Raw genomic sequence first — 19,386 nt, 5'->3', positions numbered from 1 at the left:
GAGGGTTCTGCTGAGAAGTTGCCTGTTGAGCGGGAAGCTCCTGCTGCCTCTTCTGCCAGAAAGTGCTAACTTGGGTTTGCTTATATATTAACTTAGCAAAATTGCCCTACCTACTTTTGTTGGAAAGTCACTTAAAAATAATATAGTGAAAATACCAATAAATAGGAAAATAGGCTAAATGCACTGGAAAATTCCCCTAATTGATGCTAATGGATTCTGATGGGAATCCCGATGATCATGCTGTGTGCAACCGGAGGATATGCATCTATGCTAAGTGCCTGGGCATGCACGGCTACGAGTAGACTCACAAAAGTGTCAGAACACTGCTAAATCTAGACTGATGGACTGACTGAACCCTGTTGTGGTGTAGCTTTTCCACGGACACATAGGGTTAGGATGTGTCACGTGACATCCCCTCCTTTTCAAAGTGAGGTACTGGTACCGAACTGTATGGCGTCGAGGGAGATCGCCAACAGCATCCGGAATCCTGGAAGGGACTCTTCGCCGGCCCACTCTGCTGTGTCGACCGAGCGATACTTGAACTTCATAAAGGTATGCAATGCTTGCTTCTTTGGGCCGCGCCGAAAGTGACTCAACCTGCTGTGGCTCCTTCGATGCTTCAACGTCGTCTAGGGTCCTACTTCTTTCGTCTTCAAGAATCTCCATGCCTGAAAATTCCTGAAACCATCTCCAACACAAAACCATGAACATACCCATTCCATGTAAAGTGAAGGAAAAAAATCTTGTCTTCTCTAAAGACTGTGTATGCAATGTAGATGAACATAGAGACGGAGTGACAACCCGTTCATCAAACACATGCAAACAATGCGATCGAATCTTTTCTGGTTGATCAAAATCAATCAACTGTGGCAAATCACAATGGAAATGCCCATGCTTGGTGCTCATACTTTCATGTGATCTTTTGGAAACTGTGTCATGCCAAGGAAGAGACATGGAATGTGACTTCCTGACATACAAACTTTTCAGCTTTTTATGAACAATCCGCATACATTCGTGGTCATCCATGAGAGAAACGTGCTCAACATACAATATGTCATGCCTAGGAAAAGGGATCACATAACGATGCTGGCTAATATACAGGAAACCTTCACGAATGAAACACTCGAACAATGCGTGCGTATCAATCATGCGAACACATAATACTTTCTGTGAGGGTTCATTGGACCAAGGCTCGAGAGCCAAGATCGGTTCGTCCTAAATGATCGAAGCGGACTGATGCAATGGGACTATGCCGATGACGACGACGGTGGTGACGACGACGACTTGATGGCTGAAATCTGGGATCTTCTAATCGCTGAATTCGGGGATTGTTTCGGTGGCTGAAAATGACTGTTTTGGCTGCGTTTTTATGGCTGAAAATGAGGGAACATCTGCAACCAACTTGGGTGAAATCTGCTACTGTGCATAAGGCTGAAAATCTGCGTTTCTTCAAGGCTGAACTGCAGATTCCCTAGCGTTTAGTGTTTGGGCTGAAAAACGCTGGAAGGGGGCTGAAGTCTGCTAGCGTTTTTGTGAAGGAAAACGCTGCTGAAGATATGGCGATTCTGCAATGAAAAACGCTGGGCTGAGGTATGCTGAAAGGGGAGAAAAACGCTAGGTAATGGGCTGATCTGGCGATGGCTGATTCTGGACAAAAACGCCAAGAGGAGGGGACCTTATGGCAATGGGTCTGATGCTAAGGGGGGGTTCTGCTGAGAAGTTGCCTGTTGAGCGGGAAGCTCCTGCTGCCTCTTCTACCAAAAAGTGCTAACTTGGGTTTGCTTATATATTAACTTAGCAAAATTGCCCTACCTACTTTTGTTGGAAAGTCACTTAAAAATAATAAGTGAAAATACCAATAAATAGGAAAATAGGCTAAATGCACTGGAAAATTCCCCTAACTGATGCTAATGGATTCTGATGGGAATTCCGATGATCATGTTGTGTGCAACCGGAGGATATGCATCTATGCTAAGTGCCTGGGCATGCACGGTCTACGAATAGACTCACAAATGTACCAGATCATTGCTAAATCTAGACGGATGGACTGACTGAACCCTGCTATGGTGTAGCTTGTCCACGCACACATAGGGTTGGGATGTGTCACGTGACTGTACCTTATGAACCAATTCCCCCTGCCCGGTAAAGGAAGACATGGTAGTGCTTTTTGCATAAGTATGACACAGTACTGGGGACTAGAAGATGGGCTGGTCTCCCCCATCCCGTAATAGTATCTTTATTATTGAGGAGAAGTCTATACAAGCACTTGAACCGAACGTATTACCGAGACTTGATGGTTCTCGAAAGCCTCAGCTTCCTATTCCTAGGGCAAAACCCTATTCCAAGGAACTTCCGTTCCTTATTCCTCCTCGAGAATCAAGGTTCTCGCCTTTCGATCTCACCTTCTAGACTCGGGGTATAACATCCTTGCAACTCTCTTCCGACTCGGTTTCCAGAGTCCTCTCCTTGCAGAATAACTCTGCTTTCCTGGACACGAAGTCCTTCCCTTGGGAATTTCAACTTCCGGATCACATCATGAGAGTCTACCACTCTCGGATCCGTGGATCTACTTTTCAAACTTGGGTACGGAACCCTTGGGCTGATCTAACTCTAGTTCTCATGCCTTCCTCTGCTCCTACTCCCTCACTAAGAGGAAGTACACCTGCAAACAAATGCTTAGAGATCATAACATGAAAATCGTTACCTTCAAAGTCTTGACGCTCAAAACGCAACTCGGTTCTCGAAAAGCAATTCCTTGGAAGAGATCTGTACATAGAAAATCCTCTCTTCAATCCTACACACAAAAGAGGTGTGTTCTCGTGTTCCTTCTCGTAAATCAGCCTCGTCTACAACGTGTATGGGCTGAAAATAGAGAAAAACAGCAGCTTGTCACGATGGAAACACGCTCCATAGGCACTTCTTCATGAGGGAACTCATGCACTTGGTCGTGGCGACATCTGATACACTTGCGGCAGCCATGGGCATTACAGGCAACGTCTTCTTTGCGGCTGAAATCTGCAGTAGCATCTTCTCCTTGCAAAAACTGGTCTTCTCTCCGGGAGAGGGCGTGTGATGCTTTTATAGCTCCTTGGCCACGGCAAAGATAGCAGAGCACACGCTGCTCGCATAGAGATTGCGGACTTTTTTTTTTTTTTGGGTCTTTTGCCAGAAAAAGAGAGAAAATCGTAGGCTGGTTTTTGTTGCTTTATTTAATCATAGGCTGCCCACTTATTAAGTGGCGTCCGGTCACCTGTTAAAATTGGTCTGAATCTGTCCAGAAACTCAATAAAACCTTATCAGTTAAAAACAGTGCTTTCACAACACTTCCAAGGCGTCCCTGGATGCAATCACATGCACAATTGCAATGCAAACATAGACTTCCTTGCGGGAAAGCATCTGCTTCTTCAAAAAGCAATCCCGCTTTTTCAGAAAGCATTTGTTTTTCCTCAAAGCTTTCTCCGAACCCATCTTCATTCAAGTGCTTGCTTTTCCTTGTGCACAATTCTAACACAGTTCGGAATTTCCTGGATATCCCCTTTTTGGTACACCTGTTGCCCACCTTGTGACGCATCAGGTATCAGCGTCTGAGTGTGAGCGCCTGTCCACACTCTTGTACTTTGAGTACAGATTGATACAAAAAGAAATACCGAAAGGGGTGCCAATCTTTGGGGCCAATATCTCTAGGCACAGAACTCCATCGGGCTAGTGTCGAATAAATTGTGAACTGTGAACTGTTTTGAAGTGGTTATTTGTGTTGTCGCGGTAGATTCTCGACTTGGAGTGTCCAAGTCTGTTACAGTGGTATCAGAGCACGACCGATTTGTCTTCTACGAGAAATCCGATCCCTAATTTTTTTCCACTGCACCTATGGCTTCAGACAAGAATCAATCGACTCCCTTTGCATCCGGAGGTGCGAGAGGGGATCACAATGAAGATTCACGCGAGGAGTATGGCCCGCCTCGGCCTACTCCCGCCGAGCATGAAGAGATGGAGCGTCAATGATTGAACAGCGACGCAACAAAGATGATGCTCGATTTTGCGAAGGATCCAAAATTTGCAAAATATATGAGCGAGATCTCTTTCGCTGAGGTGCATACGCAGTGGCAGAAGACCATAAAACCAACCCCCAAACCTGCTCTCAAGAAACCTCCTATCCCCAGGAAGTATACAGAGAAAGAATTAGAAGAGGTGGTTGATGCAAGAATTGCTCAGCTTTTTGACGTGCAGAACAAAGCTGAAAAGCACGGCAAGAAGGAGAAGAAGGGCACTGACTTCCTGGGTTATTTGGGTCATCGGTCTACTTTTGAAAAGGCAAATAAACAAAAGAAGCGCGTTCGATTTGAAGGAGTACCCAATTCTTCTTCTTCTTCTTCTTCTTACAGTTCTTCTAGCTCATCTGACTCGAGCGCAGAAAAGGCAAAAAGTGAAGCAAAAAGCAATGCTTCAGAAAGGGCAAGAAAAAGACAAAGAAGTCTAAATCTCGCCCCGTGAGTGATAGTGCTATAGAGGACTTGTCTACAAACAGTTCAGACTCTGATGGCAGCAACTTTTATGCAAAGAAGAAGAATTTTTACAAAGCCAACCAGTATGACTTTCTGGAAGACAAAAGCAAGAAAGTCCGAGAGTTTAAGGAAGGTGGACAATCAATTAAATTTGACACGTTTTCTGGTTATAGAGATGCTTCAAAGGCTTTGTCTTTTGTACAACAATTTGACATCGCTTTCGCGGGAGGGCGTTACTCAAGAGCACTCTAAGATTCGGAGAGCTGCCTCTTACTCCGAGGGGAATGCTCGAACTTGGTGGTCGACGCTTCTATTAAACAAGACTGCACTAGTTAAATGGCTGAAATTCAAGAGGCTTTTTATTTCTTCTTGGCTGACTCGAGAGTATGAACGCGATATACGAACTGCTTGGAACCATCTTCGGATGACCAAGAAGGATACAGTGCACACTTATTGCGAGAGATTCAAGGACTCTTTTCTACCTGCCTCTTCATTTAAGAAGATCTCGTTCAAGGAACAGATTGAGCGGTTTACCTTTGGTCTACCTACAGAGAGATCACTGCTTGAAACAAAAGTCAGCTTCCATTCAGGAGTTGATGAGTCATGCGAAACGGGGTTTTGCCATCCACTCTGGCAGTTTGACCTACCCCACCGATGAGATCATGACACAAAGAGCTGAATAGACTTCGAAAAATGAAAGTAGAAAGAGAAAGAGCACAAAAGAAAAGAAAGATGCATGACCCAAACTCACTCCTCAAGAGAGAGCTCGCTTCATCAGGAAAGGGAAGTGCTTTGGATGCGGAGAAACTGGACATATCTCCGTGAAGTGCCCTAAAAAGGCACAGAAAGAACAGAACGACAAGGAGGACGAAAGGCCTAAGAGTTCGAGAGCAGCTGAGGACCGTGGAAGAAAAGTCAAGATGAAAACAAGACTGGTTCCAGATTGCATGGGTATCGATCCCAGCACGTTGGACGAGAGTACAGAACTTTGCCGAGCTTGGGGCAAAGTAAAAGACCAAGAAGCCCTGATCTTCTTTGATGGAGGAGCCAAGGTTAACTTCATTTCACCGGAATTGGCGGCGCGGCTCGAGATCACTCCCGATCCGATGGGACTACTTGCGGAGGCTATTCTAGCGGCACCCGGCAGGGACGTAGCCATGACACCTGTCATTGGCAAACTTTGGTTGCATTGTTAGGGGTATTTGGGGCATGAGGACTTTTACATAATACCTTTAGAAGGTTGTGATGTCCTCTTGGGAATTCCCTGGTACCACAAGAACAACGCCATGGTCGACTATCGGGCGAGGAAAGCGACATTGACCACATAGAAGGGCAGAACCATTGTACTCGATATAAAACTTAAGTGCGAGTCTGTACCTATTGTATCGGCTTCAGCCATTTCAAAGTTAATGAAATCCAGTCTATTTGTTTACTCGATCTTTTTGAAAGAGTTGAGTGATGAAGATAGGAAAAATATGTCTGAACTTGATAAAGAACTCATGCCGATTGCTTCTCAGAGGGCCTGCCAGGCGAGTTACCACCTGCTCATCCTGAAGATCATACTATTGATCTGATACCTGGAAACACGTCACCGGACCGGCCACCTTACTGTGTGAGCCGAGCCCAGAACAAAGAGATTATGAACCAAGTTAAAGACCTCTTGGAAAAGGGTCTTGTCCAGCCTAGTACTTCATTGTATTGCTCTCCAACGTTGTTGGTATTGAAGAAAGACGGATCTTGGAGAATGTGCATCGATTATAGAGCTCTCAACAAAATCACCATCAAGAACAGATTTCCGAATTCTAGAATTGATGATATACTTGACCGACTTCAGGGATCCTCATGCTTTAGCAGGATCAACTTGAAAAGTGGATATCATCAGATCCGAATCGCGCCGGGAGATGTCTACAAGACAGTCTTTCGGATGACTTTTGGGTTATTTGAGTTTTTGGTGATGCCTTTTGGCCTAACCAATGCTCCTGCGACATTTAACCGGATGATGGACAGGATTTTTCGAGAGTACAGGCTATTTGTTGGCACTTTCTTTGACGACATCATTTTTTTCTTTACGGATGAGGCAGAATATAGAGATCATCTGCTTCAAGTCTTTCAGGCATTACGAGATCACAAGTTAGTGATTAATGCGAAGAAAAGTAAATTTTTCCTACCAGAGATACACTTTTTGGGACACATTGTCTCAGCAGCAAGAGTGCAAATGGATCTGGCCAAGATAGAGACTATCCGTGATTGGCCCGATTTGAAGAATGTCCATAAAGTTAGAAGCTTCTTGGGATTGTGTTCGTACTATAGACGGTTCATTCGAAAGTTTGCAGAGGTTGCTTCCCCTTTGCATATCTTGACACAGAAAGGAGTCACTTTCTCGTGGGGACCCACAGAGGTGACTGCCTTTTAGACATTGAAAGAGAAATTGACTACGGGACCAGTTTTGACTTTGCCGGACTTGCAAAAGTCATTTGAAGTATATTGTGATGCTTGTGGTCATAGTCTGGGAGCGGTCTTAATGCAAGAAGGCCATGTCGTTGCTTACGAGAGCCGATTGTTCTCAAGGCCGGAATTGACAGCACAGATTTATGAGAAAGAGCTTTTGGCGGTTATCGATGCTCTTACTCAGTGGCCGCACTACCTACTCGGAGCGGATTTTACTGTCTTTACAGACCATCAGAGTTTACGCTACTTCTTGTCACAGAAGCAGCTATCGGAAAAGAAGATGCGGTGGGCAAACATCTTGTCACAGTTTCACTTTCAGATTGTCCATGTGCAGGGACAAAAGAATTTGGTGGTAGATGCTTTGTCTCGGAAGCCGTTGGTTCTGGCTATTTCCGCGATACACCATAGGAGCTTTGAGGATATGGTCGACCAGTATGCCACGGTTATAGATTTTACAGACGTTTTCACACGGATACGGGATTGGGAGACAGTAGCAGGATATTCTATTCGGGATGGCTACTTGATGAGAAAAACCATGTTGTGCGATACACAGTCGTTGAGGGAAAAGGTTATGACTGAATGCCACTGTCCGCCTTTTAGCGGTCACCGCGGCATATCTCTCTACCACCATGAAAGGGGTAGAGAGATACTTCTTTTGGCCAAGACTCAAGAAGGATGTGAACGAGTTTGTGTGCAGGTGCTTGGTATGCCAGAAGGTCAAGTTTGACAGGCATAAAGCACAGGGATTGTTACAGCTTTGCCCATACCCACCCGTCCCTGGGAAAGTATTGCAATGGATTTCATTTTTTATCTCCCGAGAACACAGAATGGTCACGATGGTATCTGGACTGTTATTGACAGATTCAACAAACATGCTCGTTTCATTCCAGTAAAGAAAACAGTCAAGCTGGATCACTTAGCAAGACTTTGTGGCTGAGATTTTCAGATTACATGGCATGCCTGAGACGATTGTCTCTGACAGGGACCCTTGGAAGGTAATTTGGGAGAACATTGGCACGCGGTTGCAGTTCTCGTCATCTTTCCACCCGCAGATTTACGGGCAATCTAAGATTGCCAATTCAGTAGTTTTAGACTTATTGAAGTCTTATATCTCCGATCAGAAGACTCAATGGGAAAAGTATCTATTTTTGGTGGAATTTGCCTACAATCAGACGATACACTCTTCGACGGGGAAGGCGCCATTTGAGATTATTGAAGGTGCTGTGAAGGTTCCACCCTTCCTAAGCACGAAGATAAGATTTTTGAAGCTGATGAGTACACGTGCGACTTGGACATGGCTATTGCCAAGGTCCGCGAGGCTTTGCAAAAATCTCAAGAAAGACAGAAAAAGGCAGCAGATCGCCATCGTCGCAATTTGAAATTGAAGGAGGATGATTGGGTGCTCTTACGTTTTGAGAAGTGACGCCTGAGAAAGAAGAAGGGAAAGGAGAGGCTTTTTCCAAAGCTTAGTATGCGATACTACGGACCTTTACAGATCTCCGAAAAGATCAATGATGTCTCCTTCCGACTAAACCTGCCTGACACTTGGAGGATTCACAATAAATTTCATGTGAGTCTCTTGAACTCTTTTAAAGGTGATGTGCCCGAAGATTGGGAGCCCGATGAGCAACCGAAGTAGAGGCAAACGAGGAGATCCTTGTTCCTGAGTAGATTTTGGCACATAAGGACGTTAAATTCAAGAACTATCTTTCATTGGATGCGAAGTGGATGGAGGAGGAGGACCTAGTAGATACTCCTCAGATTGTGAAACTTTACCTTGAAGCTTTTGGTTTAGCATAGTCTATTCCAAATGGAACCCAGAATTCAGCTTGCCCGGAGATCTGGTGTAGTGGGTTGCACAAGAGGGGAGTTATTCCGCTCCTTTGTCAACAAATGCCTTGATTTTTAATACTAGAGTCACCGATGTCTCTTTTAGCTTCAGGGATACTGAGAGCTGACCGTATTCTGCTGTATGACTTCATGAAATGGAATTCCAGAATATGAACTTGACTTGTTTTTAAGTGCAGGAACTGATAGACGAAATGACTGCAACATTTTGGTTTGAATGATCTCGAATAGACATGGTTGCAATAGGGGTTAGTCAATCGGATATCTATGAGGTCCTGAGTGGATCTAGATGCAATTGCTAACTGCATTGCCGATAAATCATGATTTAAGATCTGAATGATTGTTGAATGTCATGTGATTTCCTGTGATGTCTAGTGATGTTTTGCGATGTCGTGTGATGTGACCGTCGATTGATACATGTGCTAGATGTGTGTTCCTAGTGCGTCGGTACTAACAATCAGTGTCTGCTAAGACATTTTATGGATTCTGTCTGTTTTACAGGCATAATCGAGGGCGATTACAATGCTTTCAAGAGGGGGGTATGTCACAAACAGGTGATGTGGCAGCCAGTGTACACACACACCTTGCACCCTTTTTGGCATGGACAGCCCTGGCGTGAGGAAATCTGGCCACATCATCTTGTGCACAATGATGACGTGGCTGCCCTGTACGGCAATGATGACATGGCCTGCTGTACGGATTTTCGTGAATTGCGGCGTTGTTTGTACTGGGCTGCTGACATGGCAAGATGTACGGAAAAAGCTCAGCTTTGGGCCATTGCTTTTTGCTATGCATTGCATGGGGGAGAGAGAGAGAGAGAGAGAGAGAGAGAGAGAGAGAGAGAGACTCTTGCTTTATTTTTATGAAAGCATAAGAGAAAAAAGAGAGAAAGAGCCTTTGCTTTATTTGTATGAGGCTTTTAAAAATACTCAAAGCTTTTGATTTTCAGCTTTTGGGGCTCTGCTTTTGGCATCCCTTGTAATTTTTAAATAAGCAGGCAGGGCCTCATAACTCTGAGCATCTGGACGCAGAGTCCGAGTGTGAGCGCTTGCCCGCACTCTTGTACTTTAAACACAGATTAATACCGAAAGGGGCGCTAGTCTTTGGGGCCAATATCTCTAGGCACGGAACTCCGCCGGGCCAGTGTCGATAAATTGTGAACTGTGATGTTTTCAAGTGGTTATTTGTGTTGTCGTGGTAGATTCTTGACTTGGAGTGTCCAAGTCTGTTACATCTCCAGTGAGAAAAACGCTCTCACTTAAAATTCTAATAATTCATTTAGAATTATTTTTCCTGGTGTTCCAAGTGAGAAAGATCCTCTCACTTATAAATCCAATAATTCATTTAGAATATTTTTTTGTGATAGATTAAGCCAATTTAGCAACAACAACCAACCTCGCTATCTTTGAGGTTGGTTTGGATGGGGAGTAATTCGCATCCGAGCGACATCTAGACAAGCGCGTCTGAAGTGGCTGTCCCACCCAGGCCCAGATCGAGCGTGCAGCCCGTAGGGTTATATCTTCTATCAAGGAATCCTCATGTAAAAAAAAAAAACAAGGGGAGCTCTGAGTGTCAGCAAACAAATGCACCACAATGTGCCTGCAACCTGCTGCATCCGGTGGCATCACACTGAACTTTGCTAAAAGCCAAAGTGTTTGTACCAAATCTATCACTTGTCCAGAGCCTCAGTGCCTCCAACTACTAAAAAGAGGACATGGACTCGAAAGGAAGCCTCCTCCAGGTAGGGAGAAGGATCACCTAGGAAATGTGTGAAGCTGTAGCTGAAGAAGTCTCATCATCTGCGAATATCAAAGCTGGTCAAACCCCGAGGGCCTGCTACAAAAGGAGAGGTATGAACCAGAAGAGGCGGCCTCAGATGGGGCTGTTGTCCCTCTCGAGCCATGCGGCACCACTCAGAGATCGTCTCGCTGCAGATGCGTGTCCAGACCCTTGCGTCTGAGGAGTGTGAGGTGGGTCGGCATATGAGACTGAGGGCCCCACCGGGGAGAGAGGAGGAGGCGGGAGGTGGGGGTGAAGGTGGAGGCGGGGAGGGGGAACGGGGGCATGTAAGGGTGGTGGTGAGGCGGAGGGAGCCTCCTCAGGGGGGTCCTGCTGAACGGGGTCCAAATGTTTCCGTGTCGGAACCCAATGCTGCCGAGCTGTAGGGGGTCGACCACGAGGGCGAGCAACGTGGCGAGCCTGTCCTCATCGGCGGGGGCTTGCTGCCAACCGTCGGCTATCTAATCGTTGGCCTCTTTCGGGGTACCAGCCTGTGTGTCCTAGGTAGCTGTTTGTTGGGCATGCTCAACCTTGGTAAGTTGCGCATGCGCTGTGGGTCAGGTTCTCCTATGAGGACAGGCCTTTGCTAAGTGGCCCATTTGTCTGAAATGAAGCATTGATTGGGGAGACCCGAATACTCCACACTTTGTCTAATCCAACCTCCGCTCACCTTAGGCAACAATATCACCTTCGGGAGGGAGTGTGTCTTGAACAAGAACCCACACAGTAGGTAGACCTACGGCCTTGGCCACAACTGAACCTGCAGTGCGCGGAGACTCCAAAACTATCCCAAACATGAAACCAATCCTGGGGAGAAGAGGGAGCTACTCTTGCCTCATGCTTGGAAGCAGACTTAGATAGGCAAGTCGGCCTCCTCCTCAAGCACATATGTAGCACGGTCGAAACCATGATGCCATCGTCTGAAGTAAGCTCGAGCTGCTCGGATACCTAACGGGCTCATCGAAATCACCTTGGCCGTCATCTCTGGGGACTCGAACTCTATCTGGTAATACCCTCTCCCAAGGATCTAGACACTGGTGATCTTGCTCACATCAGAGAGGAGTGGGGCCTGAAGTAAGTCTCAAACCTCGTCTCGGTTGGGTCGAGTGCCAACAATCTTGCAGATAACAGAGGAGGCTTGCAAGCGTTCCACCTCGGTCATCAAGCTCGCTTGCTCGTCCGGTGAAAGAGCAAGCCGAAGGGTCGGCTCCTCGGGGTCGGGCAAGGGGGCTTCTAAGGAGTCCCTGTGTGGTGGAGCAGAGGCCGCCATTCTGTGTCTGCTACTGAAGAAGAGAAGGGGACGGGAGAGGACGTCGAAGAAGAGGCTACCGCTCCGAAATGCTCACACAGAGCAGGCACAACCCAGCAGAGGAGGGGGCAGGGAGAAAGCAGGCGGGGCAGGGCAGCCAGGCAGCATGCTGTTTTCAGCGCACTGCACAGCAAGGGCCGAGGGGGGTTCTACGTGGCAGTGGAGGGGGGTGCACTACTTGAAAAATTCGTGGTGTCCTCACCTCGACATGAAATCTGGGTGACATACATGAAACTTAAGTATCCATGTGCCTCCAATTTCCAAGCGAATATTTTCTAACCAGCTCAAGATGAATTGAGACACACGTTTGGGAACATTGCATAATAATGCCTTGTCTTGATAGCTCTTTAATATAGCTCTTGTGGTAGAGCCACTGTCAATGAACGTATTGTTGAAAAGGGTATTGTGCCGTCAAGATTTGGAAAAGTTATGTGTCTCTTTCAAATAATGAAATATTGTGACTCACATCACGTATGCGAGAATAGCAAAACTCTGAAATTATACCTTCCTCTTATCTCGAATGAAATAGTGTCTCACGTTGTTAACTATCGATTCTCTGTCCACAGGAGATACGCGACTTTCTTGATGTGGATTATATGTACGCGCTACCTGATCCACACCTTGTTGAGTACTACACGGGGAGCGTCAGTGGATATCGAGTTTTGAGGGGTTCGTTCGAGTGGATATCTACAACCCGACAGTCCTGCAGAGACACGACTTGCGAGAGATCAGTAAGTTATAATAGGTTTGAGCTGTTGAATATAATGTATGAACTGTTTTCTTGAATTCTAACCTTTTTATTGAAATGTTTTCAGCACACAATAACAAGTGAAAGGCAAGTAAAGGTAATGTCTTCATCCCCTGTATTTATCTATATTATACTTATGTATAGGTGGACCTTTGCTGTTTAATTACATATATATTTCAACGTGTGTTAGAGTTTCTCTTGTGATTTTCCTCGTTCAGCTTAAGCTCTGGTCTAGTTTTAGCCTTTAATTTTAATTTTCAGGTGATCAAAAGTAATATGACAATTGTCCATTGATGATCTGGTATATATATGGGTATATATCGGTCTTCCCTTCACCTCAATTATGGATAGAAAACTCTTGAAAGAGATTAGCGAGACTCTTATAGAGATGGGGGATCTCATAGCCTAATACATGAGGACTGTGAGGTGAGATTGGCCCAACTATGGGGGATCTCATGGCCCAATACATGAGGACTATAAGGTGAGATTGATCCAACTATGAGCAGATCCAAGGAGATTGTTTAGGGATCTGAAACCGGCCTGCGGGGCAGTAGGCGTTGGCTTTCACCCAAAATTCTTTACTTTAGACACACACACAGAGCACTTTGCAAAGGGAACCTGCGACGGAAATTAACACTTAAGTACACACACGGCTCGGAAGCTAGAATGCCTCGAGTAGACGCGGACAACCTGTAGGCCCCAAAATTGGCGCCCCTTTCGGTATTTCTTTATACTTTGAGAGGGTAAATTACAAAATAGAGTCCTGGGAATCCTTTACCTGTATCCCAGCTAGATACGACCTGTTAGGCCAAATTTCGGCAGCATAACAGCCCCAAAACTTGCGCGAAACCAATTTCCCTGCTGGAACTCACTTCCACTGGCATAAACCCTCTGATTCCTGCCCAAAAATAGTAAATTCAGCACGCTGTATTTACTGGTTTTTGCCTTGTTTTCAGCCCCAAACATTCCCCTAAGTGTCTTCTGCCAGTGGGGCACTATTCCCAATGGTTCTGGCGTCCGTATGGCTGAAAAACAGACAATTTACAGCGCAGACACAGCGTTGAAAATGCACCTGTACGGTGAGGTTATAACCCTCACCGGTGCCTGCTCTGGAGTAGCAGTTAGCCACCCCTGTTCCTGCTCAAGGAAGCTCTTGTCTCAGCACAAAAGCATGAAACCGCACAGTTGTACATCAATAAAATGAAGAGTCTTCCTGTGAGGCATCACATAACTGCACGTAGGGGAGAGAGAGAGCAGTGTGTAGTGTGCAGGGCATCACTCCTAGCACCACACTGTACATGAGAGGGAAAGAAAGCACTCCATAGCTCTTAACCTGTGAGACTGGTGCTCAATGAAGCATCCTCCCAGCGTAAATCGAGTGCCCCCTCTTCTGCCCTTGACCTGTATTGCGTCTGTGAACAAATAGATGCAAAAGCGGAAGAATTTCCATGGCTGCCAAAACCTGCGTATCGTTGAAAACGCAGCAAAACAGCCCTTAAAACACGCATCTGATGCCTTCCAATGCTGAAAATGAGCTCCTTGGACCTAGGTGAGGTCATGGGAAGCTAAAAAATGGAGAGAAATGGCTGAAAATCAAAGTTATCAGCCTCCAGAAGTGCTCCATAAAGTCAGTTACGAGTTCTGTTCTCATAGACTTTGGTAAATTGATCAAAAAGTGCCATTTGGCACTCATACATGCAATTTCCCACTTTCTGCTTAAAAATCTCTCAACTGGTGCATCAGTTGACTTTGCAGCAGAGTAATAAAATGTTTCCCTCGTCATACCGAAGGTAATGACGCGAACACATTTCACGACCCAAAATAGGAGTTCCCTAATTTTTAAGAGATGCTTCCGTTGGGCTCCCACTGGTCATTTGACCATCTATCCTCATTGGGACCGCATCCAAAAGTGCAATGTGGCCCAACTGTCGGATACTTTCTGTCGGTGATCCCACATTGACTTTATGCCTTTATTGAGTTCACTTCCTAGTATCCACCGACTTGCTAAGTGCGACAGGGGGACCTACATGATCTTGAACTGAGCCTAGACATCCTTTTACTCTACGAGTTCCAGTGTCGACCAACTTCCCGTCTGCGGGTGAAACTACCGTTCACATTGGCCATACAATGTCCGACCTTCAAAAATTAAACAAAAATCATTGGAAAGAAACCAACAACTAAGGTTAGCAGTTGCCACGTCCTCGTGACATACGCCCCTCTTGAAATCGCAAACGTCCTCGATTGCATACCATAAATACATGCCATAGATGATCTTGTGTGGTAAGCACCCTTTTATCATCGCATGTATCCGCAAGAAAGACTGTCGAACATATGTACAAATGACTTAATGAGACCTTCATACTTTTGTCAAACTGTACACTACTGTTGCATCGAATCCATGAGTACATTTGATGTGCTAGCTCTATCATTACCCCTCCTTTGCAGACATTGGGTTGGGGTATACGTAGGCTGTAACCCAAAGGCCTCAAGGTAAAGCTGCAATACATTTGGTGACTGTGACAGTTCATGCTCTTCCATCCACTTTGCATCCATAGGTGGATAGTTCTTGAACTTCACCAAATAGCATCTTGCAACCTGTCCCTTAACTTTTACGTGTGCAAAAGGCTCTTGCCTCTGTAAACGAGCATAATTCCACAACACTAACGTACCACCCATGACCAAGCAAGCTCAAATTTCAAGATGATTTACCAATGCGTCATAGAATCCAAGCAATCCTCTCAGAGAATCGGCAAGCAGTGTGTCACCTAGCAGACCCACATCACTCTCGCAGGAGATCTAGTGGCCAATCTACCACCGTGAGACCTCTCCCTATCTCATCTTGGTTTATACTTGCAAACCCTAAAAACGCAACAAAAAATCAGCCCTAATTTGACCACTTTTTGGCAAGGCTAACATGCGGAATTTCCTGTCTGTCCTGTGAAGAGAAACCCTCTTCCTTGGTGTCGTTCATCCTGTCAGTCATAGTGTAATTCCAAGTTCATGTACTCTGTGTCTTTACCCAAAACAACCAAGGCTCACTTCTTGAGGAAAAAGTGATTTATATCCCGGCAATGGAACCTTGAAACCGGCCCGCAGGGTAGTAGGCGTTGGAACTTGGCTTTCACCAGAAATTCTTTACTTTAGACACACACACAGAGCACTTTGCAAAGGGAACTTGCGACGAAAATTAATACTTAAGTACACACAAGGCTCGGAAGCTAGAATGCCTCAAGCAGACGCCGACAACCTGTAGGCCCCAAAATTGGCGCTCCTTTCGGTATTTCTTTATACTTTGAGAGGGTAAGTTACAAAGTAGAGTCCCGGGAATCCTTTACCTGTATCCCAGCTAGATACGACCTGTTAGGCCAAATTTTGGCAGCATAACAGCCCCAAAACTTGCGCGAAACCAATTTCCCTGCTGGAACTCACTTCCACTGGCATAAACCCTCTGATTCCTGCCCAAAAACAGTAAATTCAGCACGCTGTATTTACTAGTTTTCGCCCTGTTTTCAGCCCCAAACAGTCCCCTAACTGTCCTCTGCCAGTGGGGCACTATTCCCAATGGTTCTGGCGTTCGTATGGCTGAAAAACAGTCAATTTACAGCGCATACACAGCGCTGAAAACGCACTTGTACGGTGAGGTTATGACCTTCACCGGTGCCTGCTTCTGAGTAGCAGTTAGCTACCCCTGTTCCTGCTCAAGGAGGCTTTTGCCTCAACACAAAAGCATGAAACCACACAGCTGTACGTCAGTCAAATGAAGAGCCCTCTTGTGGGGCATCACATAACTGCACGTAGGGGAGAGAGAGAGCAGTGTGTAGTGTGCAGGGCATCACTCCTAGCACCACACTATACATGAGAGGGAAAGAAAGCACTCCATAGCTCTTAACCTGTACACGTTCTCAATGAAGCATCCTCCCAGCGTAAATCGAGTGCCCCCTCTTCTGCCCTTGACCCGTAATGCGTTTGTGAACAAATAGATGCAAAAGCGGAAGAATTTTCATGGTTGCCAAAACCTGCGTATCGCTGAAAACGCAGCAAAACAGCCCTTAAAACACGCATCTGATGCCTTCCAATGCTGACAATGAGCTCCTTGGACCTAGGTGAGGTCATGGGAAGCTAAAAAATGGAGAGAAATGGTTGAAAAGCACAGCTATCAGCCTCCATTACTGCTCCAAAAAGTCAGTTACGAGTTCTGTTCTCCTAGACTTGGTAAATTGACCAAAAAGTGCCATTTGGCACTCATACATGCAATTTCTCCGCATTGGGCTTTCTGCTTAAAAATCTCTCAACTGGTGCATCAGTTGACTTTGCAGCAGAGTAATAAAATGTTCCCCTCGTCATGCTGAAGGTAATGACGCGAACACATTTCACGACCCAAAATAGGAGTTCCCTAATTTTTAGGAGATGCTTCCGTTGGGCTCCCACTGGTCATTTGACCATCTATCCTCATTGGGACCGCATCCAAAAGTGCAATGTGACCCAACTATCGGATACTTTCTGTTGGTGATCCCACCTTGACTTTATGCCTTTATTGAGTTCACTTCCTAGGATCCACCGACTTGCTAAGTGCGACGGGGGGACCTACATGATCTTGAACTGAGCCTAGACATCCTTTTACTTTACGAGTTCCAGTGCCGACCAACTTCCCGTTTGCGGGTGAAACTACTGTTCACATTGGCCATACAATGTACGACCATTTGCAACTTCAAAAAGAGGGTCTCAAAAATTAAACAAAAATCATTGGAAAGAAACCAATAACTGAGGTTAGCAGTTGCCACGTCCTTGTGATAGGATCTGTGTGGTTCTCTCTCATTGACAGGGATGATTGCGCGACAAAAATGCTAGAAAAGGAACTTCTTTCAACAATGAACGCCTCACAACATGGTTTTACAATTAAGGGAGATAGAAATCTTTTGAAACAGTATACCTATTCTCCATTACAAACAGATTCCGTATCTCAGGCCCATCACCTCAGGTGAGTTTGTCTAGCTACGAGCATATCCAAGGAGATAGTTTATTCCATACTAGACTCCCACTATGACGTTGCATGAGTTTAGATAGTCTTGTTTTTTCATGATTGTACGTCCCATCTGAAAACTTTGCACAGGGAGTCCCTATTGGTAGAGTTATTTTCTTTTGTATGCTTCAATGAGGACACGCTCCTCATATAGTCTTTACCTCTAGAGTCTTTACTTCAATCTTATTTTCTAGATATCAGAAGTAATTTGAAATCTGTGCATTGATGATTTGGCCTTCCAAGTGCATCCTTTCACATTGGCCATAATCCACTGCTATCATATGCTCCACGGTGGTTGTATTACACTCATTAGGACAAACCGTTACAGAGTCCACACCGTTAAAACTTAATCACTTTCCCCTCATACATACCCCCATGATAGCCCTCTAGGCTTACATCCAGCTTTCAGTTGTTTCTTAGTTGTACTGCCCAGGAGGCATGCCTTTTGTGCACCTCCTTGGGCTTGCAAATATTCAGTAGCATAGACCTGCAGCTAGTATAAAAAAATAGGCATCATACTCTATTATATCTCCTAAATCCTAAGCTGGTCTTTCAAACCCATATCTTCTACATTAATCTGTTTTTTCTTTTGCAAGCCGCAGGTCTATGCTACTGAATATTTGCAAGCCCAAGAGGGGCACAAAAGGCGTGTCTCCTGGGCTCATATCTTCTACATTAATCTTTTTATTCTTTTGCAGCTAGTATCAAATGCGCTCACGTGCGGGAATTCAAAGGGAGGTGAGTACTGGATGGGATCCGCTTCTCTTATTTCACATGTTAGAGACTTCCACATATCTGGAAGATCTAGTTTGCTGGTAGTAGATCATGCTAGGTTATGTCAAAGGCTGCTTGGACGTAATAGGCAGCCTTTAATCAGGGGAACATTAGATATTTGTTTACGCTGGATGCCTCTACATCATATTGAGATGTTGTTTGGGATGGAAGTGTGACCTTGAATCCACATGCACCTTTGGAGGAGGTTATTGAGCCTTGGCAAATGTATTCGATGCATCAGCACGGTATTCCTTTCTCTACATCACCTAAACAAGCTAGAACCATCTTCTTACGTTTAGTACGATAGAAAAACGAAGAACGCTTGCATGATTGGCTTGAAGTGGGGATGTCCTCTCCCGCCTACTTTATTTGGTCTCTACATGGATTAGCTCTCTGATTATGTAGATAGGATGTGTGGATGCCCTACATGCATTTTGTGATGATAGAGGTGGGACATTTAATGAGTGGTCTTGATTTGTTGCTCTTGTAATCTTACAAAGTTCTTGCTACTTATTCAATCAATTTGATGTAGACATGTGAATATGTTTTCGTGCTCTCTCTCTGTCAAGCACAAATTTCTCAAATATATGTCATATTTATGTGACTGGTTTATCAATGTGCAAGAGACTCTTAAAGGGACATATAATGGAATTTTCCAAATAGGGGGAAGATGGGGGCAACCTTGCAATGGGCTGCACATTGTTCTAGCTATGATGCAATAGCTTCTCTTGCGAATGTTACGGTGTTGGAATGGATTGGTTTGCACACATTGCAATGGGCCATGCATTCTTGAGTTATATTGTATCATCTTCTCTGGCATTGTGTGATTTTGAACTTACATGCACAATGTCATGTAATATCTGTATATGTGCATCACTGCACAAACGTACTTCTACGATGCATGTATGCAATGTGTTGATTGCAAATAAATAAGTATTTTTCATAAATAGATAAATTA

The 19,386-nt window shown here is 45.1% G+C and overlaps 1 protein-coding gene across 3 annotated transcripts in view; it reads left to right on the top strand.

Moving 5' to 3' along the window:
• LOC147458357 (uncharacterized) overlaps window positions 1–18,983 on the top strand; it is a 57,440-nt gene extending 38,457 nt beyond the window's left edge. Inside the window, exons 1-4 of one of the 3 annotated variants that reach the window (XM_086513012.1) lie at window positions 12,251–12,286; window positions 12,453–12,617; window positions 12,702–12,731; window positions 18,353–18,983. In XM_086513012.1, the coding sequence (XP_086369138.1) occupies window positions 12,266–12,286; window positions 12,453–12,617; window positions 12,702–12,731; window positions 18,353–18,604 (468 nt within the window). In that variant the 5' untranslated portion in view covers window positions 12,251–12,265 and the 3' untranslated portion in view covers window positions 18,605–18,983. The other 2 variants (XM_086513011.1, XM_086513013.1) reach the window with 2 other exon arrangements.
• The last annotated feature ends 403 nt before the right edge of the window (window positions 18,984–19,386 follow it).

Source organism: Adiantum capillus-veneris, chromosome 5, assembly GCF_014529385.1.
Source record: "Adiantum capillus-veneris isolate H3 chromosome 5, ASM1452938v2, whole genome shotgun sequence".
In the NCBI taxonomy this organism is placed as follows: Eukaryota; Viridiplantae; Streptophyta; class Polypodiopsida; order Polypodiales; family Pteridaceae; genus Adiantum; species Adiantum capillus-veneris.
This window is presented reverse-complemented; position numbering and strand designations above follow the sequence as displayed.